Below are 25778 nucleotides of genomic sequence, written 5' to 3'. Positions count from 1 at the left end.
GTCCACTCAAACTTTTGATTCTACCCTTAAATTATCAATTCTAGAGTTTTTTCAAGAATAATCTGTGGCACATGGAAAAATGAGGAGGAAACTTTTTCGGGAGGAATTGTGGTAAGAGGTGGAGTGAGGGGAGAAAAAAAAAAAATCGACCGCTATTCCCATCTTCCACAAGCCCCATCCCAAATTTGGTGATTTTCTGATTGCAGTGGCTGGGGTCTGTCCAATTCTACAGCGGGGGAAGGAAAGGACACAGAGGCTGAGTCCTCGTTTGGGGTTGTGCCGGGCTTGACTCAAGATGTGACCACCTGAGACCCAGCCCTGATGGATTTTGTGATGCGTGGTGGGCACCAAGTTGGCGACACTCTTCAGCAACTCTTCTGAGACACTGGTCTCAGAACATCGGCATTTCAACACCATGACAAACTCACAGCCCCAACAAGGCACCCAGTTTGGTAAATAAAGGCAGGTGCCTACAAATCTGGTCCTCGGAAGGCAGCAGGCTGCACAGACACCTGGCTAAGTCATTCAGAAAAGTCACCTGTGGGGGAACTGGCTGGATTTAAGAGTGCCGATTCAGGAGCTTCAAGGAATCGAGAAGGGATGGCCGTCAAGGCTACGGTGCCAAGCAAGGACAAGTTAAATAAGTTTCTGAACTGCCAAGCCACCTAAAACCACTGGACTTCAAACTGAGCACATTCACGAGTTGGTTGCCATGTGGTTCAGCCGTCAGACACACGGGAAGACAGCGGTGTCAGCTGGGGTGGCACGTACCAGTGGAGCCAGTTCAATCGACAGCTGTTTGCATGCTCAACATGCTCAGAAACCGGTGACGTCCCCCCACTCAGCACCTCTGGTATCAAAGCCTCCTCCTCTACCAAAGCCAACCATCTCTTGGGTCCCAAGAGCAGGCAGAGGTCAGCTGTCCCCCTCACGCCATGGCCTGCACCAGCAGGCTCTCCCTGGAGAAAGAGCCGTGGCTTCAAAGCCTTGCTCCAAACTGCGCGGCAATCAAACCTGGTTATTGTACATCCCAAGACACGCACCCGTCACCGGGCCTGCAGATCAGAACCGGACGCACAGACAAGTCAGACCCCAAAAGACGCATCCACTGCCTCCGACACGCACACGGGGCCAGAACATCTCCAGGACTGGCCCCATGGACACCACACACGGGGAACGAGCCCCATCCCCTTGAGGCACGGCCAAAGAAGCCAGTTTTGACATCTCGGGAGTACCTAAACCTTTGGCTTGAGCAACACGCAAAACTCCAGGAGACAACATCTCTAGAGACTTGGCCCCTGACCACCAACTGCACACAAAGCCACCAGAGTACACCTGTGCCAAGAAATTAAGTTTTCAACTGTTTCAGGTGAAGAGGCTTGAATTTCTGGGTCAAATCTCACCAAGTGCATTCACACCATTCTCCGACTACCAGCAGATTTGTTTATTTATGGTCAAAAAAACCCCCAAACAAAACCAAAACTACTGTTAATCCTACTTTAAGTGTAAACATTTGGTTCATAACTTTAACTGCAAAACACTGCTAGGGTATATATGATTTGGATTTATTATGTGCATTTATTACTTAGATTTTCTGGATGCTGAATGCCCGCAAGTGTACTGAGAAGCTACAGGGACTCAAGAAATAGCAGCCTGCGATATCCTGAATAACATTTTTGAAAGTTTTCTAAGCCACTTAGAAAACCAAACTCAAAAGTGGAATAGATACTAAGGAACATTCATCACTTTTGAATGTGGGATCTTGGCACTTTGTCTAAGAAAAACGTTGAACAATTTAAGATCTTCAAAAAAGGGAAGTTTTACAGATAAACTAACAGCACTTGATTTATTTCACAAGACAGCCAAGGATGGAAATAGTGGTTCACATTTCGGTAGTAAAGCATTATATATAAATTTAAAAACTAAAGACATATATATATACACACACACATATCAAGTTTACTGCAATGCATAAATATATAAACTTTTTAATATGCCAACTAATATAGGTCAGAAAATTTATGTATATAGTTCAAGTTTTGCAGTACTTCAGCATTGTAAAAAATAATAAAAAAAATAAATAATGGTCAATGGCTTGGCTGCTGCCCTCTTTTATTCCAACCCCTTTGCTCAGAATCAGAGTAATTCCAACCACACGAGTGCTATGGAAGGACTGAGCAGAATTAAGTTTCAGAATGTCTCTTCAAGGAATATTTAATGAAATATAACTATTTTGTACTAGTTTTGGGGTGTATTTCAGCATATCTAAGACGATTCAATAGATGATGGAGGTTTATGCTAACGCAGGGCAGAGATTGGCTTGTCTGAGGTCCACAAAGTTGCAGAGTGGAAAGTATTGGATGTAGTTATAATACTGGTTATACAAAGCCTCTTTTTCTGAAGGGCAGGTGGTCTTTTTTCTATTTCTCTCTCTCTCATTTTATTCCTTTTAAATAAATACAGGTTACATCCTACCCATCGCAAAAATAATGAAATCAAAAACTGAGGTAAAAGTGTTCTACCAGCTGATCCAGACTATGAACAAAAGTCAATTAAATATCGCTACTGACGTGAACAAAACTTAGTAAGAAATAAAATGCAAGATACTAAATTCTTCACTATAACCGCACCATAAATCCCAGCTTTCAAAGTCAGACAGCAATAAACAAGACTGTACCTTAGCACGGAAATCATAAGTAAACCAATTTTTGATCCCAATTTAAAGTCACTGTACAAATTTTCCCTCACTCTTAGTCCAAGATTATGTTTTCTGCAAAACCAATATAACCTTGTCATATTTCATCTTTCTTGTAACAGAGATAATCCTCAGTCTTAAAAACCATTCTTAGTTTGCAACCAACCTGAAGTAAAAAGGAGAACAACCTATTTTCTTTAATTCATCAAGTTCTGTTGCCTTTCAGCAAAAGCAGCAATCGTCATTAACCGTTCCAAACACCGTTTTGCTTCTTACTTCAAGGAAACAGCCACGAAAGCCCAGGCAGAAATGCACAACACCCATCCATACGCCAGTTCATCAGGCTATTCAAATGACAGCGTAGAAAAAACAGTTTACTTCTCTGTAGTATACTGTATCCATTTCAGATTAGTCCATTTTAAATATATTAAAAATATTTCTAGGAATGAAAACTTAGCAAATGAATGAAAAAACCGTATGTACACACCTCCACCATTTTTAGGCACAGACCTTAACTTTTGAGGAAGGACTAGAAATAAAAGGTGCAACAACCAACATCCCCTACGGCATCACAGCCAAACAACAGTCTTTGCAGTATACCAGGGAGGTTGGTTAGCATATAGTTTCTGTGTATTACAGCTATCCAGTCCAAGATAGCACATTTATTCTTATCAGTTCCCCTCATGGGAAACGCTTCTTAAATATTTTTTTCTGCTTTTCAGTAAACTTCAAAGGAATGCCAATTCCCACCATTTCAGACACAGAAAACCTCCTTCAATAACATGGTTTAAACTCCAAATGGTTATGGCTGAAGGTGTTTCCTTGATTCCCCCTTTATTTTCCCCCCTCTCTTCTTTTTAATGTAGACTTAAGTTATTTGTTCCCAAAAAAAGAACTGAGACTCAAGCTTTTGAAGCATTTAAAACAAAAACAGTTACCATACCAAAGCACAGCATACAGTGTAAGTTTCAGCTGTAATTTCTCAGCTTTTCCTTTATATAGAGCTATATTATGGTGGACTGCGCAGAATTCTTCCAGTCTCCTCCACTGTCAGCATACGGATCACGGAGAAGGGACGCGAATGCGGAATAATCCTTGTTGAAGCTGCAGTCGGAAGAGCTTGCAGTTTGCGATTCGCAAAGCTGCGCAGCCGGTACGGCGGAGGTCCGATGGAAACAGTGGTTTAGTGCGCTGCCAGGTTCCCGTGCTTCTTTTAAATTCTCTAACATAGTCATAATTTGTACCTGAATTCACATGTGCACCAAGAAAAAAAAAAGATAAAATGCTTAAACATACTGTAACTATCACCACATTGAACCTCTAATAAGGTAAATATGTGAACCAGAGCATGCACAGAAACTCAAATCAATTTCTGGATATATGGCTGAAATTCTTGTCGAAAGGAAACTCTCACATTTCTTGTCTACATAAACCCACATTGAGAATTTTGCTCTCTCATATTTTGTAGAAAGCCCTGTTACACACTTGTACATATGGCCACGAAAGCACATAGTCTTCCAGATGTTTTTCAAAGTGTGTGGCCAGATGCTGGAAGCGATGCGGGAGTACTAAATACATTTCTTAGTATGGGATTTAGAGCCAAAGCCACTATGACATCCATGTGAACCACAGGGCCACATCTCCAAAGTGCAGAACCACCTGCTTACCACTGCAGAGATGAGACAACCAACCTCAGGAACTAACATTCTTTTCTTATATTTAGACAGATGCAATAATATACTCTCAGTCTTTATCTCTTCTGATCTTCAAAGTGCTAATCAACCAAATGCTTATAGCACTGCATTTATTTCTGAAGAGCTCCAATGTACAAAAACAGCCTGTGCATTTCTATATGTCCAGCATAATTCCCCTGAAGATAAGAGTAACTTAACAGAACATAGTCCCAGCCTTTTATTCTAAAAAAAATTCACTCTCATTAGTGCCACGTATTTCCAAGACTGGAAAAAGACAAGCAACAGGTTATTAGTTCCAATTCTGACCTGTATCAAGATCTCCGATCACATATATGCTGGCTCCAATGGGCACAGCTCCATACACGAAGGAAGAACTAGTTGGGATACATAGGTTCTGGTCATTGAGATAAATCCACCTGTAAAAACAACAATAATAAAAACTGGGATGCAACCTTTATTGAGCACATCAAAAGAATTCCAGGTTCTTTTTGCAGCTGCCGCCTTTGAATCAAAAGCAAAGTGTACAAGGTAACTTGTTACATAAAAACTGTTGGGAACATTGTCTAGTTCAGGACAGCTCTGGTTTTTCCTAGCCAGAAAAAGCAATTTGTACTGCTGTTTGGGAAGCTCAGGATACTTCATCCTGAAGTTACTTTATTTCAGAATTGCTCCACTCATCTGTGTAATCTATCTGGAATAAATTCTTCTTGCAGCCACCCAGTGTGACCCTGTGGAAAAGAGCAGGCGTGCCAGAGCCTCTGCTGCAACAGCCATGCCGTCAACCTTCCCCACAGGGAAAGGTTTAGGCAGCTTTGTCTTAAAAATCAGCAGAGTCATAAAAGCATTTAAGTCTTAACAGTCCATACTAGTGGAAATGCAAAATTTCTATACAACAAGGCTTTGTTATTAAGCAGTGCCCTCCCCCATATAATTCCCTAACTTCTTGAATTGTATTTTATCGGCAACAAGAAATCCCTTGCCCAGTAAGATGATTGCAGCACTTGGCAATGGCTAACTTGAAACAAGGGACCGAAGACCAGAAATCAAAATAATAAGGGATTTTGGAGAAAGAAATGTCCATTATCTGCAGCTGAAACAGACCTTCCTGATCGCATATCAGGCTCTCTTCAATCACTTTGTGGCTGCTACTATAATCCTACAAGTTACTTATGTTGACTTTAAGCATATTCTCCTTTCGATACTACAGCAGTCTGATCTTTCTACCAAGTGAAAAGCAGTTTTCCACGTTGAAACCCTTGGAAACAAGGTAAGTATGTATTCATCAACCACACGGGGTGTCCTGTTTATCAAGAGTTGCCAGCACCCTCTCTCTGGTTTTGAAACAAATTTCTACACAATGCTGCTGCCCTTTTGCAGATGCTGTCACAGTTAACTATTTATAGACCCTGAAGACATACGAATCACTGCTATTTTAGCTGACTGCTCCTAAATCTTTTATTAAATAATTTACAGAGATCAGAAAAGTCTGAAAAACCTTTGCAAAGCATCCCGTGTATTTTCAATGCCATACCTGGTTAATTTGAGGGAAAAGTTAGGAAATGGATACTGCTGACCTTTGAAAATTCTGCATCATCTCGACCCCTGATTCAGAAACAAGCCTCTCTGCTGGCACTGAAGGAGACGCTGCTACATATCAATTATCTTGGAGACAGAGATCAGTTTTTAAAAGCCAAATGAAAGGACTAGTTGTCCATTATTTTGTCTGTGCTATATGCTGAAAGATTAAGATTCTGCAGAAAGCAAGGGAATGGTTTGTAGCTGTCGCAGAGAATGACCGATGAACCAGGGACACAGAAAAGGACAAGCCCTCTACACTGATTCAGAAGCTGTTACAGAGCAAAACACCATTCACCGTATTTCATCAGTTTCCTTTCTTTACTGTGGGAAGTACATAGTCAGTATTCTCATGGCCTTTTAGCACCAAGTCATTTAGAATTACGAAAACTGAATAAGTGGCAGAGAAACGCAGGAGGAAGCCTGCAACAACTTTTTTTTTTTTTTAATAGTAAATATAGGACCATGATAAGGAAGTGGAAAAAACAAAACTAGATAGGTTTAGTCTACCTACTGATCAAATTTGGGCTTGGAAAACATGAATTTTGGGGGTTCATTTCTACTAAATGCTCAAGGTTTTGAAGTTTAAACAAATAAAACCCAACAGGGTGGGACTCAAACATTTTCCTACTGTGCACCAAGAAAGGACAACGTTAAAATATCAGTAGCTGCTTGTGAAAATTCATTTTCAACCTTTCTCAACCCATACACTCTAAAAACAAGCGCAACTTTTCAGGAACACTTACAGCAGCTTTAGCAGTTAAAACTAGGAAGAAACAAAGACAGGAAGGGTAAGGGGTCACGTTTCATCGGAGTTTGACTAAGCTCCAGCATAAAGTGGGTTGTGCCCGCAGTTTGAACAGTATGGAAAAAACACCACGACAAAAAATCCACAATCTTCAGGAATTTGAAAACACTCCTTGGAACACAACTCTTGCGTACTTCCTTGGGATGGGTATATTCAAACCAAACCCCGAGGTTTGTACCTCTGTGACCACAGATAGAACGACTGCTCTGAAACTGAAACATGCTTCCACTCCAGTTAAAAAAAAAGGGAAGGAATCCGGATTTTTTTTCAGTCTTAAAGTGATATAAACAGGAAAAAAAAAATATTCCATCCACACTGCTATAATTAATAAGCAGGACGGTATATTTCCAAGTGAGAAGGAAAGAGATGCAATATAGAACCAATGTATTCCAGACACGTCACCCCAAGCTCACACGAGCCTACAAACAAATGAAGATCTTCTCTGTGTTCCTCCCATCTGACAGCACCATCAGCCAGCCAGTTAGTTTGCTCATCACGTTTGCATAAGCACCTTCTTTTAATGAAACTCCTGCCCACTGAATGGGAGAATCTTCCTAATTACACATACTATGGTAAAAGATTATTTACTACTTACATACTGCTGGAAGCATGTCCTTATTTTTACGGTGTTCCAATAGCCAAAGGAATACTTGTAAGGAGTTTTTACCAAGTATTGCTTCTGAACTAGTATCTCTCACTTCTAACCCCCTCAATACCTGCAAATTTTGGTAACCAGGAGCTTGTGAAAAGGAGGAGGAAAACCTGCCACACATCCAGACCACCCAGGAGAGGCAGCAGCGGCCACACTCAGGGCCAGAGCTCCACCACCAGCTCCTGCCAAGAATCCTAAAGCAAATTTGCGATCTATTAGAGATTTACAAACGTCCACACTGAATAAAAACAGCACGTACAGACATCATCCGATTCTCCACACACCTACATGATGCAGAAAGGATTATGAATTCTGACCTCCGGTAGAAGGAAAGACTGACACATCAAGGTCTTTAAAACATCGTTAGGTCTATTCCATAGAAAGCAGGAAATCCAACACCGGATCATTGAGCGAAGGATACCCTTACATCTCCATCTCACACTTTCACATTTTTTAAAGTCTATTTTTAGCTTGATCAATTTTAAAAAACAGGATACAACGTACACAGAGCTCTATCTATAGCCTTGGAAAAAAAAAATCTACATCCTGAAAAAAGCTGCAGTCTGACGTACATGTTTTCTATTCCTGGCTCCCTTAAATTCACTCGTGCACATGACTCTAAAGACAGGCTGACAACACATTTATTAATTGAAAAATTATCAGTTACAAAAGTACTTCAAATACGAGGATTATTTTCTACATTATCCTGTCCACATTTCATGTGTAAGCTACCATTCTGTCTCACTTCATTTATTTTATTACTTGTTTATACAGTATAGCTTAACAGGAGTCTCAATGTTTATTTTTTTTGCTAGTGTGAAGATCTCAGCATATTCCTAGTCTTCTGAAGAGTCTGCGTCATGGTTAAGAATAACAATTTTGAAAGACTCTGCACCGCGAGTTATTCTGGAGTAAGTTACTGTCAAAGTAAGCAATACTAAACAAGTTAAGCTTCAGTCCTGTAATCCAATTCAAGCCAGAATTATGACAGTTTATATGAATTAATATGTTTATATACTGATGTAAGTACATACTTAGACATAGTTACACTAAGTAAAACCTGTAATCAGATCCTCGCGGGCTCTCGCTGCCCAGGACGATGCCAGATCCCGTGTTCTCAGGTACTGAGAGCTGAGGTACATACAAAGAACGATGCAGATTGCACACGCGTGCATTGCTGCACATACCTGAAAACCGACAGTATCTGAGGGCTGAACTCACACTACATTCCACTCAAAAAGAAACTGAACGTGTTGGAGTTCTGCACTTACTGAAAAACAGCTGGAAAAGTCTGTAGCTCATTACTGAGTATGCGATACTAGTATGTAACTATTAAAAACCACTATGAACGTTAGTTTGAGACTGCTAGCATTTATACACTGTGCTTTTGACCCGCTGCTGCTAAATGATCTTGCAAATATTCCTCCTCTCCACAAATCTCTCTTAACCCAACACTTCTGGACTTCTATTGGTAATATACACATACACTGTCAATGCGATATTTCAGCTTTGGCAGTTCCAGTATTATTCCTTCACCGTAACTACAACAAGAGTATGTGATGCGGAGTCTGAAGGTGCTTAAATTCTTCATGATGACTTTATGAAGCTGCTGGTTTGAAGCGGACTAATCGCCTTTACTTATTCCAGAAACTTGCTGAGGAAACAAATGCACTTTCCGATTCTAAATTAATCACCTTGTAGCAACTGCATAACGTTTAAGAAGAATCAGTCTTTGTATATCTCACATTAACTATGCACTAATGAACTGGGAGAAAGATATTGTCCACCTGTGGTAAAATCTATAGCATCACTCATGCTTTACTCTTGAGTAACGATGCACAGCAGAGCATGTGATACCCAGTGCAAGTGGAATTGCTTAACTAATCAAACACACACTTCGGTATTTAGCTTAAGGTTCTAACAGAATTAAGAGAAGCCTATTATTTAAGCTTTCATACTTCACTCAAAATAAAGTAATTTATATTTCTATTCTGCTATTTCTGAATCAGCCCAGGAAATAATACTCTCATGTTTTCCAGGGAGTCAACTTGCCTTCATTTGATATTTGTGAAACACTACTATAATGAAATCATGATAATTTTCCAGATTCAGTCTTACTTCAAAGAAGAATACCAGACAACAAAGTATTTTGTCTCAGTATTTGGCAGGCAGAAACATTTCCTAACTGCATTTTGAAGGGAAGCCCCTTTATGGCTCTTTTCTCTCTTCCCCCCCATAGGTACGACCGCTCAGGTCTCACAGTCGCTGCCCCAGTCGCCCTGAACAGTGTCTGTCCCGCACAGCACCCCGAGGGGATGGCGATTTGGGGTAAGTGCTGGACCCCAGGAGCTGGAACATTCCGCAGTGATGCTGCACCCTCTCCTGGCCAGTAACACCCTCCTGCCTGCTGGGGCCGCGACTGGGCCCTTCCAAAACCCCAGAGCGGGGGCACAGCCCCCAGCCAGCAGCGCCAGAAGTGACCATCATCCCGCTCTTCGCCGTCCCCCCATTTCCAAAGGAACACACACAGCCTGTGAACCCTCAGCAGCGCAAGCGCAAATTTACTCTGTGTTAAACTCCTAAGCTCAAATTCTGTGCAGTGGCAGCGCAGAAAGGTAAAGTCTGAATATCTGAGCAGCCCTCAACGTGTCCTCCTCCTGCAACTGGAGACTCGGGTCACCTGCTGCCGCCTCACCTTCCTCCCTGCTGGCACAGCCCCCGCGCCGCGCACACAGCATACGGGGTGCTGGAACAAGAGCTGAAGCAACTGGATTTTTATCGTACCTTTATTTGAATTCTGTGACACCTCCGGATGCCACCAAGCAAAGACACGCGCGTTGGAAACGCTGCTGGGCAGGTGCCGGCGCTGCAGTCAGCAGGTGGCACCAAGGACTCACCTGCAGCACCCAGGCTGCAACCTCCCAGATTTTTTCAAACTCCACTTTAGGAAAGCTCGATCTGTATCAAGCATGAAACGGGCTTGGTGAGGAAACAGGTGAGGAATCGTGAGCTATTATATACCACATTTTGAAGAACAGAAAATATTTCAGGCAGATCAACTAAAAAGATCATGCAGGAGGAGGTGAGCACTCCTTTCCTGAATTCTTTCCCCTTCAAAGACTTCTTGCCAAAGAGTTAAACAGCTTTCAGTATTATCCCACACCCCCATAGGGCTAGAAAACGCTAGAGAGCATCGGCAGCAATAGCCTTTCTTACTCGTCTGCTTCCTATAACCATTTTAAAGAATGTTCTTTGTCCAGCTTCATTTGATTATAGCTAGCTCAGACAACACTTTGAACAAAACAAAAGACCTCTTCATCCAGAAGTTAAAGTCTCTTTCCATCCACATCTTGCAAGAAAATTATATAATAAAAACTCACATCTGCTATTCTATTTTTGTGTGCCTTAATACAGGTCAGAGTCATAAATTAGTCTGGATCTTGTAATACAGACAAGTTAATCTCCTCCACTGTCAACAAGACTTGAAACATCTGACCACAAAGTCATTTTTCAATTTAGTTTACAAAAAAGAGACTCATCCATCTTATAGTTACATGCAAGAAAAAAAACCAAACAACAACACTGGAGGAACCAAAGTTTGTCAGTTATGACTGGAGAATCAGGTGACTATACACAAAATTCTAACACAACATCTTGAATAGTTACCACAGGTAGTAATGTGAGCCAAGAGATAACAAATGAAGTCAGAATCAGACTCAAAACAAATAAAAGGAGATTAGCCATGCACAGTGTGTGGAGGCGGCTGTGGAATATATAGCATCCATAGAGTCTTTCCTATTGCAAAATCCTACATGGGCTCAAAAAGCAATCCGCTATAAATGCTTGGAACAAAAACACGTTACATTTCTTATCTCTAGCTCAAGAGTTCGCTACCTGCAATCCCTGGAAATAAGGCTGGATCAAACTACAGGTACGATCAAGGTGTTCCTCTTGCTTAGGGACACTCAGGACTGACATGGTGGCCCAGAGGGACCAGCCACTGAAGCAGATGGACATTTGCTAACAGCCAGTCTGGACCGTGAAAAGTAGAATGTGCAACAGAGATTCATGGCAAAGATTGAATATGCTTCGAAGTGCTGGAGCAAGGAGGTGAGTGTGTAAGGCACGTATTTTCTATGTTTATAGCTGTAGCTAGTTACCTTTTAAACTCGTCGTGATAAAATTCAGATTTGCACGTCACCATCTCACTGGCTTGACTGTCATCACGACTCCTGACCCCGCCAAATACATAAAGCTCAGAGGCAACTCCACAGGCCACTGCCCCAAATCTGAGAATCCAAATAAGGAAAGAAAAAATGCAATGTATCAAAACTATTTCACTTATCCTTCTGAACTTTCTCAATATTGTACATTTTTTAGATAGTTACATAAACCCCATGCTTATACGTTCAATAAGACGAGATAAATCATGAATACGAATAGTAAGCACCTAATTCAGACCATGTAAAAGAACAAACAGCGAAGTATTTACCTCTGGAAAAAATTCTGAAGTTCCAATTCAACTACAATTTCTAGTTTTTGTTTTGCATCAGGGAAGTATTGCTTGTAACACCAAGACTGTATTGATACACTATCCTTATTTATTACCTGGATGCTTCTCTTTACTCATCCACGTGTTGGCATTATAATTACGGGCCACCATGATTCAGAAAGACATGGTGAAATCCATAGGATCTTGGGGACTCAGCAGAGAAAAGACAACTTCCACTCAGAGTGTTAAAAAGGATTGTACACAGCAATCTAGCTCCCCCTCCCATTTTCGCTCACCTTCTCTCTTTCAGAGGACAGATCGCCGTCCACTGCTGAGTCCTGGGGTCATAACACTCAACAGATTCAAAGAGTTTTCCGTAGGAGCCTCCACCCATTGCATAGATTTTCTTCTTCATAGCTGCATAGCAGCCAATCTTATGGAGAAAAGAAAAAATACGTCTAAAATCGCACACAAATGCACAGTATCGAGAGCTCAAAAATAAATATATATAAATACACACACGTATATATTTGGGTTGCCTGTACTGCATGTCAAACAACGCCATGCATAAAAATTCCCGGTCACAGTTTTGTTTTGATATATAAATAAAGAAGCTGGTCTCCCTCATTTTGAGGCTATTTGTTACAGTTTCTACTTGAAGCAAGAGTTTACAATATGTGTGTGTGTATATACACACACACACACACGTTGGCATAACTAACGATAAGTAATGCGATAACATACGACATAATTCTTACCTTTCTAACCATGGTCAAGTCTGGCTGCTTGGTCCAGGTCCGGCTATAAATATCATAGCTCTCCATAGAGATCAGCTCCCTTTCACCGTCCTCACCTCCCAGAATATACAGAATTCCATCAATCTCTACCACACCAAAATTATGTCGTGCCTAAGGAAGATCAAGAAAGTCAGCGTTGTAAAATATAACTGCCACTGTGAATAAATCAATACAATCTGCTTTTGAGCATATCAGTCTGCAAAGTGATATTGGTATTATGTTTGGGTTTTCGTTTTGTTTTGAAATGGTGAAGTCAAACTCCAGAAGAAGATTCTTAATTTCTTCAACTAAACAAAACAAAGGGCATTAAAAAAAAGACAGAGCAGCGAAAGCAAAAGAGACCCCACAGAAAGCTCAGAACAGAGCTCGGCTGTATTCCACTTTGCACAGGAGTGGTCTCAAGGATGAAGCTTTTGCTTTCAGGTCTTTACAGTAACAAAACGTGGCCTCATTATCTGTGAAAAGGCAGTTCTCCTATTTTGTCTGTAGGAGCACAGCTACCCTCAGTCTCACTCAAGAGTAAGCTGGAAACTTAATGCATTGTAACTACAAATGTGTCCAAAACTACAGGCCTTTGCCAACCAGAGCCTTTAATCCTGTGGCAAACAACAATTTCATAATAAACACCCTATGCTGATTTAAGAAGATAAAACACAGGTGTATTAAGGATATATGTTTACAAATAATAAACTGTTACTTTCTGATGGAATGCAAACATGAAGAAGGAAACATTAACTCAAACCAAATGAATATAATTAAGTCTCTACAAGCCAAGTTCCGTATGTTGCCTGGTCCTCTGCCCGTCTTTTCTGCACAGTCCAACCCCTTTGTCCATATAAAAATTTTCTTGTGTACAATACAAAGGAAACGTATGCATATTTTTAGAGGGCCAGTACATGCAGAGTATTAAATATATTATGTGTCTGATTCCACGTGGAATTGCTGAAATTTTGTAGTTCATCTTTACAGCTAGCTCTTCACGGACAGTTTGGTTTTTTTCCAGCTTCAGAAGTCATTATCAGACCACGAGTACAACAAGAGGATATAAACAGAAGGCAGTCCATAGAATGATTTTGAATGGGTAAGATGCAAGTGACCAGAGATCCAGAATAAAATTTTGCAGAACAAAAGGAATATTTTGCCAAAGTTAAAAAAAAAAAAAATAAAAATAAAAAAAAAAAAATCAAAAAAAATATCAAATCTCAACAGTTAGATAGTGATCTTGCCTCATTCATTGGTGGTAAGGAACTCCACGAATTGGTATCTGGATCATATCTCTCTCCAGAGCTTAGCGTTCCCTTGTTTTCATCCTGACCACCAAGCACAAATAAAAATCCTTCTGTAAAACAAAATGCAATGTGATCTTAAAACCAGGATTCACACCTGTGCACTGAGCAAGACAATGTGGCTGGTGAGCTGTATTCTGGAATTCGCTACGAAATTCAGACCAGTCACAGGTCACACTCCGGACTGGAGAAGGTAAAGCATGTATTTATACCTGGACTCGAGTCTACCACCATAGGTAGTCTTCAACATATTCAGTGATGCAGCAATTAGAATTTACTCAAAACATTAAATACTCCTGGAGAGACAGATGTAGCAGATTCCCACAAAATATTGCAGGAATAGTGATTTTACGACACTCAGATGACAGGGATTTTCACAGAATAAAATAATGTTTTGGGCAGACAAAGGGGAAGCATGAAATAACCCCAGTGCAGTCAATCTTTAAGAAAAAAAAAGTATTACTATAAACCATATCTCAGGTTTTGAGGCACTGGTAAGTTTTTGCAATATTGACTTTATAAATACAAAGTTCCCCTTTACCTGCTGACAATACTCCATGATTGATCCTTGGAATACTCATAGGAGCAAGTTCAATCCAGAGCTGTCTATTGGGATCATAAAGAGGACACATACAGCGCATCACTGAGGTTGGTTTCCGTGATCTGAACACAGGGTGGGAAGGGAACAAACAAAAACAGAAAGACGAGACAGAGTTTTACAAGTTCACCGTTAACAACTTCTGTGCGAAACTTGCTTGTGCATGATTTAATATATATTCATAAAGTGTGGCATTTCCCTGATAAGGAGAAGACCTCTGAACCACATATGTGTAAATTTATTTTTGTATGGACTGGAGGCATAAAAAGCAGATGCACTTCATTTGTACTATATCTGCCTGTAACATTTTTTTTTATGAAGGAACTTTTAACCAACTCAAACTGATAAGAGTATTTGTAATGTCTGAGTAAAGTGATCCACAAAATGATGTGCAAAACTTTGAGTATTTTATTACACTTCTATAAAGAGCAAACATCTAAGCACTAAACTTATTTAAACAGGACAAGACCCTCCCCTCTACTGCAAGAGGAACTTAAGACAAAGAAGGAATTATTGTGTGGGACAGGAATTTTCACCTGGCACCTCAGACGCACCAACTATGACTTTTTTTTGGAACGACAGCTATTAAAAACAGAACAGTTAAAGTACACATTCATTATTTTAAGATTTATATAGGTGCTTTTCAGATCATTAGAAAAGTGCTTCTCCAGCGTTCTGTGCTTATTTTGAGTAAAGTCTATTCAGTTAAAAAAAACAAAAACCAAAAACCAAACAGCCAACACTTACCAGACAAACAACACATCCTGCTCTAAGTCTACTACGTGCTGAATGTCAGAAAACTATCACGAAATAAATATTTGTTGCTGAATCATTCACAAGGGTATTTCAGGTGTGCCTGACCAACTTAAACTCAAATGCCAGAGTCATAAGCCTATTCTGTGCACATATTCTCCCCATGGCAGATGTGCCATGGCTGCCAGACACTTGTGTTTTTACCAGCTGTGATGACCGAGGATGCTACTCCGTACTTACACTCGCTCTTCTCCGCCAACAGTGACGATACACTCGGAGTAGCCGCGGGGCTTGAAGGAGGCGAGCATGGCCTCTCCCTGCTGCGGCGGCGTCAGCGGAATATTGTTGCATTCTTTGACGATCTCCCGGACCAGCGGTTCGCTCATCATCTGCTCACGTAAATACGCCGCATCTAAGCCCGAAACCCACACTGCCGACATGACATCCTTCATGTGAACCTACGGAAAGAGAGAAATGCCAGAAAATCCTCCAAATTTCACAGAAGAGCATTAAGGCACTCATACATACAGGTGCTTCAATATTTATCAAACACTTAAGAATATTTTTTATATTTGGAAGTAATGACATTGTGTTGTGGATTTTGTTATTACAGAAAATGTATCAAGTCTCCAAAGTTTAGCTACAAACATACTACTTGCTTTCTCTCTACAAAAACAAGATTATATCATCAAATGCCAAAAAAGTGCTTTTTTTCTTCATGCCTATTAAATAATAAAGACAGCAGATAACAAACACATCAACACATCTCACCCTTCTACTGCATTTCAGGCAAGATTCAACTAATTTCTATAAGTGCAAGATTAGCCCTGGAAGAAATGTAGCTATTTTAAGATCCCACCAATATGGCCTGCATTCAAAATACAAACATTTGGATGTCCTGACCTTTCTCGATTCCGAATCATGAGAAATCCACCTAATCACCGCTTCAAAGACGTATCTTTCGTTTCCGACATTGAGCTTTTCCATTGACAGCACTTCTTTCAGTTTTTGAGGAGTCAGTTCCAAGAATTCCTCTGTGCTGCTGACATCTCGAAAGTGAGTTTCCAGATACTCTGAGGCAAGGTAGTGAACATGATGCAAACAATAGTGCAGTGCAAAGTCCCGAATACCAATACAGTTCTCAGCAGCTATGCAACCTTCTAAAAACTCACAGCAGAGAGTTTTTAAGTCTGTAAGCAGCAGGAGATCAGCTGCCTGTACCACATCTTGGATAGTTTCTTCATTTAGCCTGATCTGCAAGAATTAATTTAGAAGTTATAGCTACTATCACTCATTTGTTTCATGACATGTCCGCATTCATTACACTCATTCTCAGGGGCTGAAAAATGGAGTAATAATGCCAGTGTAAAATTGACAGGACTACGACACATTTATAAATTAACACAGGGATGGAAAGGCACTTGCTAGACAGAAGGTGTCAAGCAGAATTTTGTGCCTGAAGGAACCACGAAATTGCTCATCTAATCTGAGAACCTAAAACAAATTTTGCTGCAATAAATAAATAATTTTTTAAAATGCATGTTCAGAAGAGAATTTCAAGCCACATCTGCCTTTTCTTTTTCTGCTGAAAGTTAAAAGTCCTTCAGCAACCTCCATCGGGCCTTGGACTCTTTGGGAGTCCCCCCAGTGCAGAAGAGCAGAGACAGCCCCTCCTCACCTGCACAGCCCCACGGGGATATAACCCTTTGCAGAGGTTTTATCACAAAACTTTAAACATCATTAGGTTTATCTTTCAGGGCAGCAGTGTTAAAACCCAGGTTATTTCGCCAAATAATTCAATTCCCGTCTGTTTTTTTTTTTTTTAATCCCATACCTGCCCACTGAAGATGTAATCTAGTATCTCTTTCATGATATCAACAGATATCCCTTCAAGTTCAATCTTGTATGTTGAGCCATCATCCTTTGGAGGATTGTAATTCAATTTTGTCCTAAAAGAAGAAAAAATAAATTTTTAAAAAAAGCTCACGACCTCGGCATTGCTTGCTCTCAGTTTTCTGAAGAAACTAATGCTCGCTATGGATCATCTGAGCTGTAACAGAGATGTTTACAATATGATTTGAAAATTGTCTTTTTGAATCAACATGAAAAGGCTGCATGTATGGTCTCTAATGCTGCTCACCACATTTCCAAACTGAATACATTAGCCTTGCAAACTACCCATGGCATCAAAGAGCCAAAGTACTTTTTTCCCAGCTCATTCATCATGAGCATTCAAAAACTTCACTCAGAAATTCAAACAGCACAGCAGCTCTGCTGACAGACAGAACAAGAATTTCCTTTGATAAAGGTGGGAAAAAAAAAACCCAAAACAAAACAAAAATACTTTTTACCAAAAAGAAAATAATTACAGTGAGCAGATGTGATCAGAATAGACTCTGGCAGCACAAATTTTTGGATTGCGTTACCATTTAGTGTAGTTTATGATGTTATCAGCCCAATGCTATGCCTGGCTGTATCCAAACTGTGCACCCACAGCTGCAGGAAACAGCCCGTGTGCTGCTCAGCCAAGCTTTAAATATTCATCCACATCAGTGGATGCTTCACTGATGAGCAACTTCTTTAAAAGTACCAGGAACAGGTTGATGTGCCTTTGAACGGAACGAACGGGGACTGGAGAAGAAGATGAGAAAATAAAAATAGTGACACAGCAGACAGCTTCGCTTTCCATCATCTGTTAGTACAGCCAGGAAAGACAACTTTAAGTGTTCAAAAGAGAGGAGTGTCCATCAGTCTAGTGAAAACAGCCACAATATGTATTAAAATATCATTTTGAACATCTTTTTCCACGCTTTAGGCAACCCAGAATACATTATCTAAAGACCAGAAAACTTGTTTCACTGCCTCTGTGTGCATATACATATAGATATAGCACAGTATATTTAAATAAAAACATTTAAAAACATTTTTATATTAGTTTGAATATACTCTTAGATAAAATTTTTTCCTTAATGTGAAAAGCTGTGGCTTTGCTAATCTGAAAGTGTCCCATTTGTCCCAGTCTTCTGCTATTCACACTCATACTAGGTAAATACATAAATAGGACTTGGCTAAGGGCAGATTCTGCTTCACTTAGTCATATCAGAATAAATTCCTCACAAAACAAGCTGTTACTCACATCAAATAAAATCTTAGTCTGTAAGGAGCTATTTTTAAGTGTGAGTAAGGACGGTAATTGTAGCCTTGAAGTTAATCACATTTGTGGTCTTGTTTTCACATCGCTTTTCTACACAGAACACTGGGAGATAACTCTGATGCTACGCCCGACTGCGCGAGGTCTGTAAACTGCTTTATTCTGTGCTTGTGCAGCACCCAGCACAAGTTATAACACAAATAATAACAACACAATACAGATTGGGAAATTGTTTATTTCCTAACACTTGGAAGGAGATTGTAAAACGAAGCCTGTTCACGAAGCAGCCTGTGTGACTTCCAGAGAGCACGTGCTGCAATAGCAGCCGTTGATTTGCAACTTGTCACCTGCAAACCTCCAAACCAAACCCACAGCTTAAGCAATGCCGTACAACACGCATCACAGCTCACGCCGTCCTCACCCACAAGGAACGGGCATTTTTCATGCCTACATCTCCAAATGAATGAAAGAGCATACCCACTCATTTCAACTCCAACCCACCATCAAGGCTTCTTTATACACATTTTCAAGCTTATCCGAACTACCTCGATTTTAATTACGCCAACTATGCTGGGTTTGTAACGAAAGCTGGATCTTGTTTCCTGGAATGAAACTGTTTTCTTTTAATTTAATGTTAAATCTACGAAGGTTTGCAGCGTCTGGCTTCCTTCATAAGAAAAGAGAGACAGCCAGATGGCATCTGTGTTCCATACCCATCAGGTACTCATGAGTAGCTGGCACAGCCACATACACAGCAGTATCTACTCAGAACCTGGGTAGTCCAACACATTGTGGGGCTTAGAACAGATGCAAGGCATGTCATAAACATGCTGCACGCCAGCACTAATGGGGAGATTAGGGAAAGGACTAGTGCTGCTTATCACCAAGTTTCATCTTAGCATCACCTGTACACACCCAAGCTAAATCACCTCTTGCATGGACTTTACACTGACGCCTCCTAGTAACAACGAAGTGTTGTTCAGAGGTTTTGGGTCTTATCAGGCTCGGTGTTCTAATTACCGTGTATTTTTTTTTTTTAAGACATCAACAGAAAAGAAACTAATCAACCGCTGATGCAAGTCCAAAACAAAGTCAAAGCAGAAAAATAACCCTGAGAACAAATTGATTGATTTCAAAGTTATAGATACTTATGTTGGCAAATTTTCACCTTATGCAAATGCACCCAAGACTAAGCTTTGTTCCTGTCATCTGTTCTGAGAAGGAGTAGTTACCCATCTGTCACGCAACTTTAATTTCTTAGTTAATAAACTCCTGTGTTATTTGTTTTGGTACAAAGATTTCTGAGCTGTGGTACCAGCACCAGCTGCAGGTTCTCCCTGTCGCTCACACCCAGCACTGCAGGACGGCTACTGCCTGTTGGGAAGAGGGGAGGAAAAAAATCATTCAAGGACATATTATAACCAAGTTTGGGGTTGGAAAAGTCTAAGATAGAAATCCGTGAGTTTAATACGGAAGGAAAGCTGGAGGAGGAGAAAAAAGCAGGAGGTGTGTAAGGGGAGGGCACGGAGCCACGACTCCTCCTGCATCCCCCAGCATCAGCTGGGACCTGAGCCCACACCGCGCTGGCCAGCAGAGCTCCAGGCACCCTTCCCGTAACACTCACACCGGACAGAACGAGAAACTTTCAAGATATTTTTTTTCCCAGTTCAGAAAAACAGAGCGGACAACACGCTGTGAAATCCTTCACCCCGGTCTTCTATCAAATTTCACTTTAGCAAAAATATTTCTAGCTATGCTCACGCAGAAGTTTCCCAATCTGTCAGTATCCCAGGAAGGAGGATCATAGAATCATTTCAGTCGGAAGAGATCACCGAGTCCAACCGTAACCTAACTCTGGCACTAACCCATGTCCCTAAGAACCTCGTCTAAACGCCTTTAAACCCCTCCAGGGATGGTGACTCCACCGCTGCCCTGGGATGTTTTCTTTCCACCAGGCTTTTCCTCACGGTGATTTATTCTACCTGTGACTTGTGCGGCAGAAAGCCGGCAGTGGCGACCACCAGCCAAGGCGCAGAGATGTGCCCAGCTGCAGCGCGGCCGCTTCCAACACGTGTGAGCGCTTCCTACCCCACACAACATCTCTAATTACTTTAAAAGCACTCCAAGTTGCCAAAACACAGCAGAAGAGCCTGCCTCGATCTTCCTTAGTTCAGGTGAAAGACCAGAACATCAAGATTTAGAAGGAAATAAAAACCCCCGCAGCCAACCAGCAAACCCACTAGCTGAGAACAGAGCTCAGCTGAGAAACGGAGCTGGGGAAACAAAACGAGGCAACTTCTTCGTCCTGTTTTCTTAAGTAATTTAATTTTGCGCAGCTTAACTCCATACATGTTTTAAAAGGAAGTTTTTCCTTTTTTAATTAAGAAGATCACCATTGTAAGTCGGGAATTGCTTCCAGCAACATAAATAGTGTTCTACAGATGCGTAACATTCACCCCAACTTCTTGTAGCTGCTCGGGAGAACTGCTTGGCACACACCGCACCTTGAGCAAATGGCATAAGAACTGGGTTGATGTTGCGTTTTGATGCTGTGTCTGTTTGTGACAAATTTAGAATCTGCTCTTCCACATCGCTTAAGGAATACAATCCTAATGAGTCATCTCAGATGACACTACATAAGGTAGAACGAGGAAAAAAATTCCAATACCTCTTCTGTATGTGTAAGCAACAATAGAAGCAAGGGAAATTGTTAAAATGAAAACGAGGGCTTAAGAACAAACCTTGATATTGCTAGGAGTCACAATTCACATCTGTGGCATAAAACAGATCCAAGTAATTGAAAAAAAAAAAAACACAAACAAACAACCTCCAACAGATAAATTTAAGATTGCCCACTGCTGTTGTTAAAATTAAGATGGATCTCCCAACTTACCTCCCATTTTAAAAGAGCAAAAGAAAACCACACAGTCGTACTTCCAACCTTGCAGCCGAGTCCCTGCGAGAGCACTATTGTGGGTCAACCAAGGCGCATGGGAAGTGCATTGAGAAAGGGCCCACGCCTGAAAACTTGTTTTTTCCTATGTTTTACAGTTGACGGTTTACAGGAGAGGGAATAACAAAAGAACACACAACCAAACAAAATGAGAACTAAAACAAAGAATTCAGCTGCCACCGATAAATCTTGCTTTCCTGAGTCAGACATAATTCTGTGGGAATACTTTTTAAAACCTCTGCCTTGTTCGAGAACTCTTATGAAGAGATACCCCATGTATTTCTACAGGGGTGACATAAGTTATAAAGCGAACAACAGTCTAACTCTTGCAATGTTTTAATCCTTAGAGCGCTGGTATATTGGCACCCAAACAGGTACAGAAAACATCTGTCTGCAAAGACTGTGCCTTTGTAAAGGAGAATGCTCTAGACCACATTCACCTCAAGCAGGTTTACGATATTTATAGTGAACAACAACAGAAAAATGTGGGAAGCAAAAGACAGACGCTCTGGTTTTGATGCTTTGCAATACCAAACTTTGACCTGCTCTCAAGTCACCGCGCTGCAAACGACGCAGCTGCGGATCCGCTTAGCGGCCGTACCGCCCTGTCGGGAGCAGAACTGCAGGAGGCGAGAGGGGAACATTTGTCGTTTCAAAAGGAGCTGTTCCAAATTAATGGGTTTGCTCCAGATTAACCATAAGGGCTAGTCTACATAAGCTTCGCCAATATTGCCACACTAGCAAACCTCAGAGTCGCAAAGCCAACCTTCCAAACCCAAGAGTAATAAAATTGCGGTTTGATGATCCATCCTTCACCTGCAGCAGGGTTTTGGTTTTCTCCAGAGAGCATTTGAAAATGAAGTTATACCTCCAACAAAAATTCCCAGCAAAGACATGAACCAAACCTAAAACACACTCACAAGGATGACTCAGTCCTAAAACCGACAGGCAAGTACTTTGAGATTTTGCATCAGTAAGGAGAAAACTTAAAAACTCTGCTTTTGATGCAAACATAAGGTCAATTTAGCCTCCTGATCTGGGCTTCCTTATGTAGGTTTGAGTCTTCCAAGCACAAGCTTTCCATGTTAAATCTAAGTAAGTGCCACTTAGGATTGACCACTTTAATGCTGAAGTTTTTTCATTTGTCTACCTTCATCCCTGCAACATTTTCTCCTGTGAAGGCTGACCTTTCTGCATGCAAAAAACCTTAATAATCACATCATTAAACAGGTCGCACAAAACCATGATGCAGCAGTTCACTCCACCCGCTGCCATCCTCCAAAAAGATGTTTTACAACCAAATCAGTTTTTCTTTGAGGTCGCACCCTGGCCTTTAGCACCACACATAAAAGACAGTCCTCACCACACCCTGCCGAGGGTGCCAGCTCTCTGAGGAGCTCGGCGATGCCTCTCATACGTCTCTCCTCTTCAGATTATCTGTAACTGCAACTTCACGTCTCAAGGTAAATCAGGTCCACCCAACAGCTCAGCACAAAATCCCGCGCAAGTTGCTTTGCTTGGTTTAAGAGAAGCAGCAACTAGGAATGACTTATTTTCTTCCCTCCACCCATGAGAACAAAGCTGTTCCTTCAGCAGCAGCACAAGGGACGTGTCCAGGGCTCACGGCCTTTGCTCAAAGAGCTTGTTTACCCCGAAAATCTGAAGTGACGCTGAGCTCATCCAGAGCGAGACTGCAATCTCAATTGGAAATCTACCCTCAGCCAGCCCGTCTTGCCTAAACATGCGAGTTAGCCCTGAGTAGACAGAACACACACTTGACGAACATAGTCCTCAAGAACTTGGAGCTTCTCAGCAGCACTAAGGACTTGCCATTGCATTCTACTTTGGCCTTTTTTTTCTTTTTTTTAGCCAACTTTCTAAACGACCAACTGACTGTACCAGCTGAGCTGACACGCGAGTCCATCACAAGCCGCGCAGAAGATTTGGCCGCTGCTGCCGATGGCTTGTGCCACATTCCCCGTACACGGCACGGAACAGAAGCTCAGCCTCATCTGTGCACGTTGTCCAGCAGACCCGGTTCAGCCTCTCACACAAAGCACAGATCCATTATGTACCTTCCTATATTAAAAATACCTGCCACGGGATTCAGAGAGGTGGTTTGGGTTGTTTTTTTTTTCCTTTGTTTTTAAAAGGTGGGGAGAAAAGATCTAATCCCTGCTCCTCAACAGGCAGCAGGTCAGCTCGCATGGAACATTGAAAGCATCTCCTTAAGTTACTAAATCTGTACCGTATTTATGCCATTTTTGTGCTACATGTGACAAGTTAACGTGCTAAATGGACAATTCATGAGCTTTCCAGTCTGTATCAGTTGAAAATTTAGCTTTCTACTAAACAGCAATGTTACACCTCCTAGATAGCAAGCTGGAACTAGGACTTCCTTGGAAAAGCAAAGGAAGACATTTCTGGAATATAGTTTTAAACCAAGAAATTAACGGTACTCTACTTGAAAATATGTCTTCTTTCAAATTAACTGTTTTTAAACTTGTTTAAAATGTTGTTTGGTTGGTTTTTTTAGAAGGAACAAGTACAGTACCATAGTCATCCTGTTATACTTAACATTAAATATATTTAAGAAATGTAATGCTGTGTAGTGTCTCTAATAATCCAAACATTCCTGTGACTTACTAAAGTCATATTTTGAAAACAACAACGAATCTGCTGAGAAAACTTGGTTTAATCAGGTTTTTATACCTCATTTATCCTTATAGCACGTGGGAGATCTAAGCAGAGTCAGACTTTCATAATCACTGGTAAATATGAAGTTGAAGGGACAAAAATCACAAGGGCACAAGTGGTATCGTGGGGCAGCTGGAAGACGTGACAGGCACTGGGTTTCTTTGGGAATCCAACAGACGAAGGCACCAGAACTCGGGACACGCCAGAAGCTGGAAAACTGAAATCTGCAAGACACAGCCAAGAGGAAAAGGAACCAGGAGCGTGGATTTCACCAGCACAACAAGGAAGAGCCAAGAGTGCAGCTCAGAGTACAAACTGTGTCCACAAACAATAACAAGAGCTGCACTAGGCAGCTTAAAGTAATTCAGGAGACGTAAACGAACGCGCCTGAGGACCATAAACCAGCTGCTAACTACGTGGTATTAAGAACGTATTTCCTTGGTAGGCAACAAGCAGCTTCGGAGCTGTCCAGAACAGTGATTTTTTTTTTTTCTTTTTGATTTCTTGGAAATATTAAGCATTAGCATAGACAGAATCTGGAAGACGAATACGAGACTGGAGAGTCCCCCACGTAGAGATAACGCTGCACTGGTACTCGGTACCAGGACAGAGACCGAGCTTTGTACAATCTATGAAACAAGAGTCTGCACAGAGGGTGAAGAAACGACTTCTTTAAAACCATTAGTTACTTTTCATGTTTGTCAGTTGCTCCTTTTGGACCTGCAGTTGAGACCAATGCAAACAAACACACACCACAAATCAAGAAGTCCAGACTCGCCAACCCCAGATCTTTCTCCAGACAAACGACAGCCTTCACGACAGCCCTGTTCCAGCCACAAAACACATGTTAAGCGTGCAAGAAAAATTCTTAACAAAAAAAAGGTTGTTTTAATAATAAAAGTTTTGCCAAGCAATGCAATTAAAGCAGGTGTAAAGGCAACCTACAGAGTATTAATTACCCAGCCGTCCCAAGCAGCTCCCTCCCACCGCACCTCCCGCCCCAGCTCGCCTCTCGCGCCAGGCACCAGATCAACCGCGCGCCTTCGGATACAAAGAAAGACCAAGAAATTTCATGTCAAGTTCTCCTGCATCAACGGGATGCTCTGATTTCGGGTTCTCCCTCAGCCTGACGTGTAGGAGCAGCCCAACTGTAGTTTCCTACTATTCGGAGCTGGGTAAGAGCCTCATTGCTTCCTCCCTTCGGGCCATCTTTAGGGGCTTGTTGGGGCAGGAATATAATTAACAACTCCCCATTCAAGCCTGGTACAGTGATTTTTAAAAGCCTTTTTAAACCCTGAGCTTTTAACATACCTTTATCGCTGTTGCCCCTCAACTACTTATCTAAACATAACACACATTTAGGCACTTTTCCTGAATTATGCCAAGTAGAGAGTTTCTGGACAAGGCAACTATTTTGATTTATTGCTTCTCAAAGTTACAGAGACTTTACAACTCAGTTATCACTAAAACGTCACGGATGATATTTTAGTTTCCTAAAACAAAACAAAAAACCCCACACCAAAACCCAACTATGACTCATTTAAAAAAACAGCTTTAAAAGTCTGGAAGCAAATTCTGCCCTGATTTGTTCCTGTCTTCCTACTGCCAGGGCAGCCTGTAAAGCTCC

General features: G+C 41.3%; 1 protein-coding gene across 2 annotated transcripts in view; it reads right to left on the bottom strand.

Annotated features, from left to right (window-relative positions):
- GAN (gigaxonin) overlaps positions 1-25778 on the bottom strand; it is a 42756-nt gene that overhangs the window by 12024 nt on the left and 4954 nt on the right. Inside the window, exons 2-11 of one of the 2 annotated variants that reach the window (XM_065640969.1) lie at positions 17185-17299; positions 16254-16604; positions 15591-15808; positions 14541-14662; positions 13940-14052; positions 12675-12824; positions 12213-12349; positions 11585-11713; positions 4696-4805; positions 2004-3939 (exon numbers count right to left, since the gene is read on the bottom strand). In XM_065640969.1, the coding sequence (XP_065497041.1) occupies positions 3758-3939; positions 4696-4805; positions 11585-11713; positions 12213-12349; positions 12675-12824; positions 13940-14052; positions 14541-14662; positions 15591-15808; positions 16254-16604; positions 17185-17299 (1627 nt within the window). In that variant the 3' untranslated portion in view covers positions 2004-3757. Of the gene's footprint in view, positions 1-2003; positions 3940-4695; positions 4806-11584; positions 11714-12212; positions 12350-12674; positions 12825-13939; positions 14053-14540; positions 14663-15590; positions 15809-16253; positions 16605-17184; positions 17300-25778 lie in introns of those variants that run through there. The other variant, XM_065640970.1, reaches the window with a different exon arrangement.

The sequence above is a fragment of the Caloenas nicobarica genome, chromosome 9 (assembly GCF_036013445.1).
Source record: "Caloenas nicobarica isolate bCalNic1 chromosome 9, bCalNic1.hap1, whole genome shotgun sequence".
In the NCBI taxonomy this organism is placed as follows: Eukaryota; Metazoa; Chordata; class Aves; order Columbiformes; family Columbidae; genus Caloenas; species Caloenas nicobarica.
Note: the sequence above shows the minus strand (reverse complement) of the source record. Positions and strands in the feature narration are given on the sequence as shown.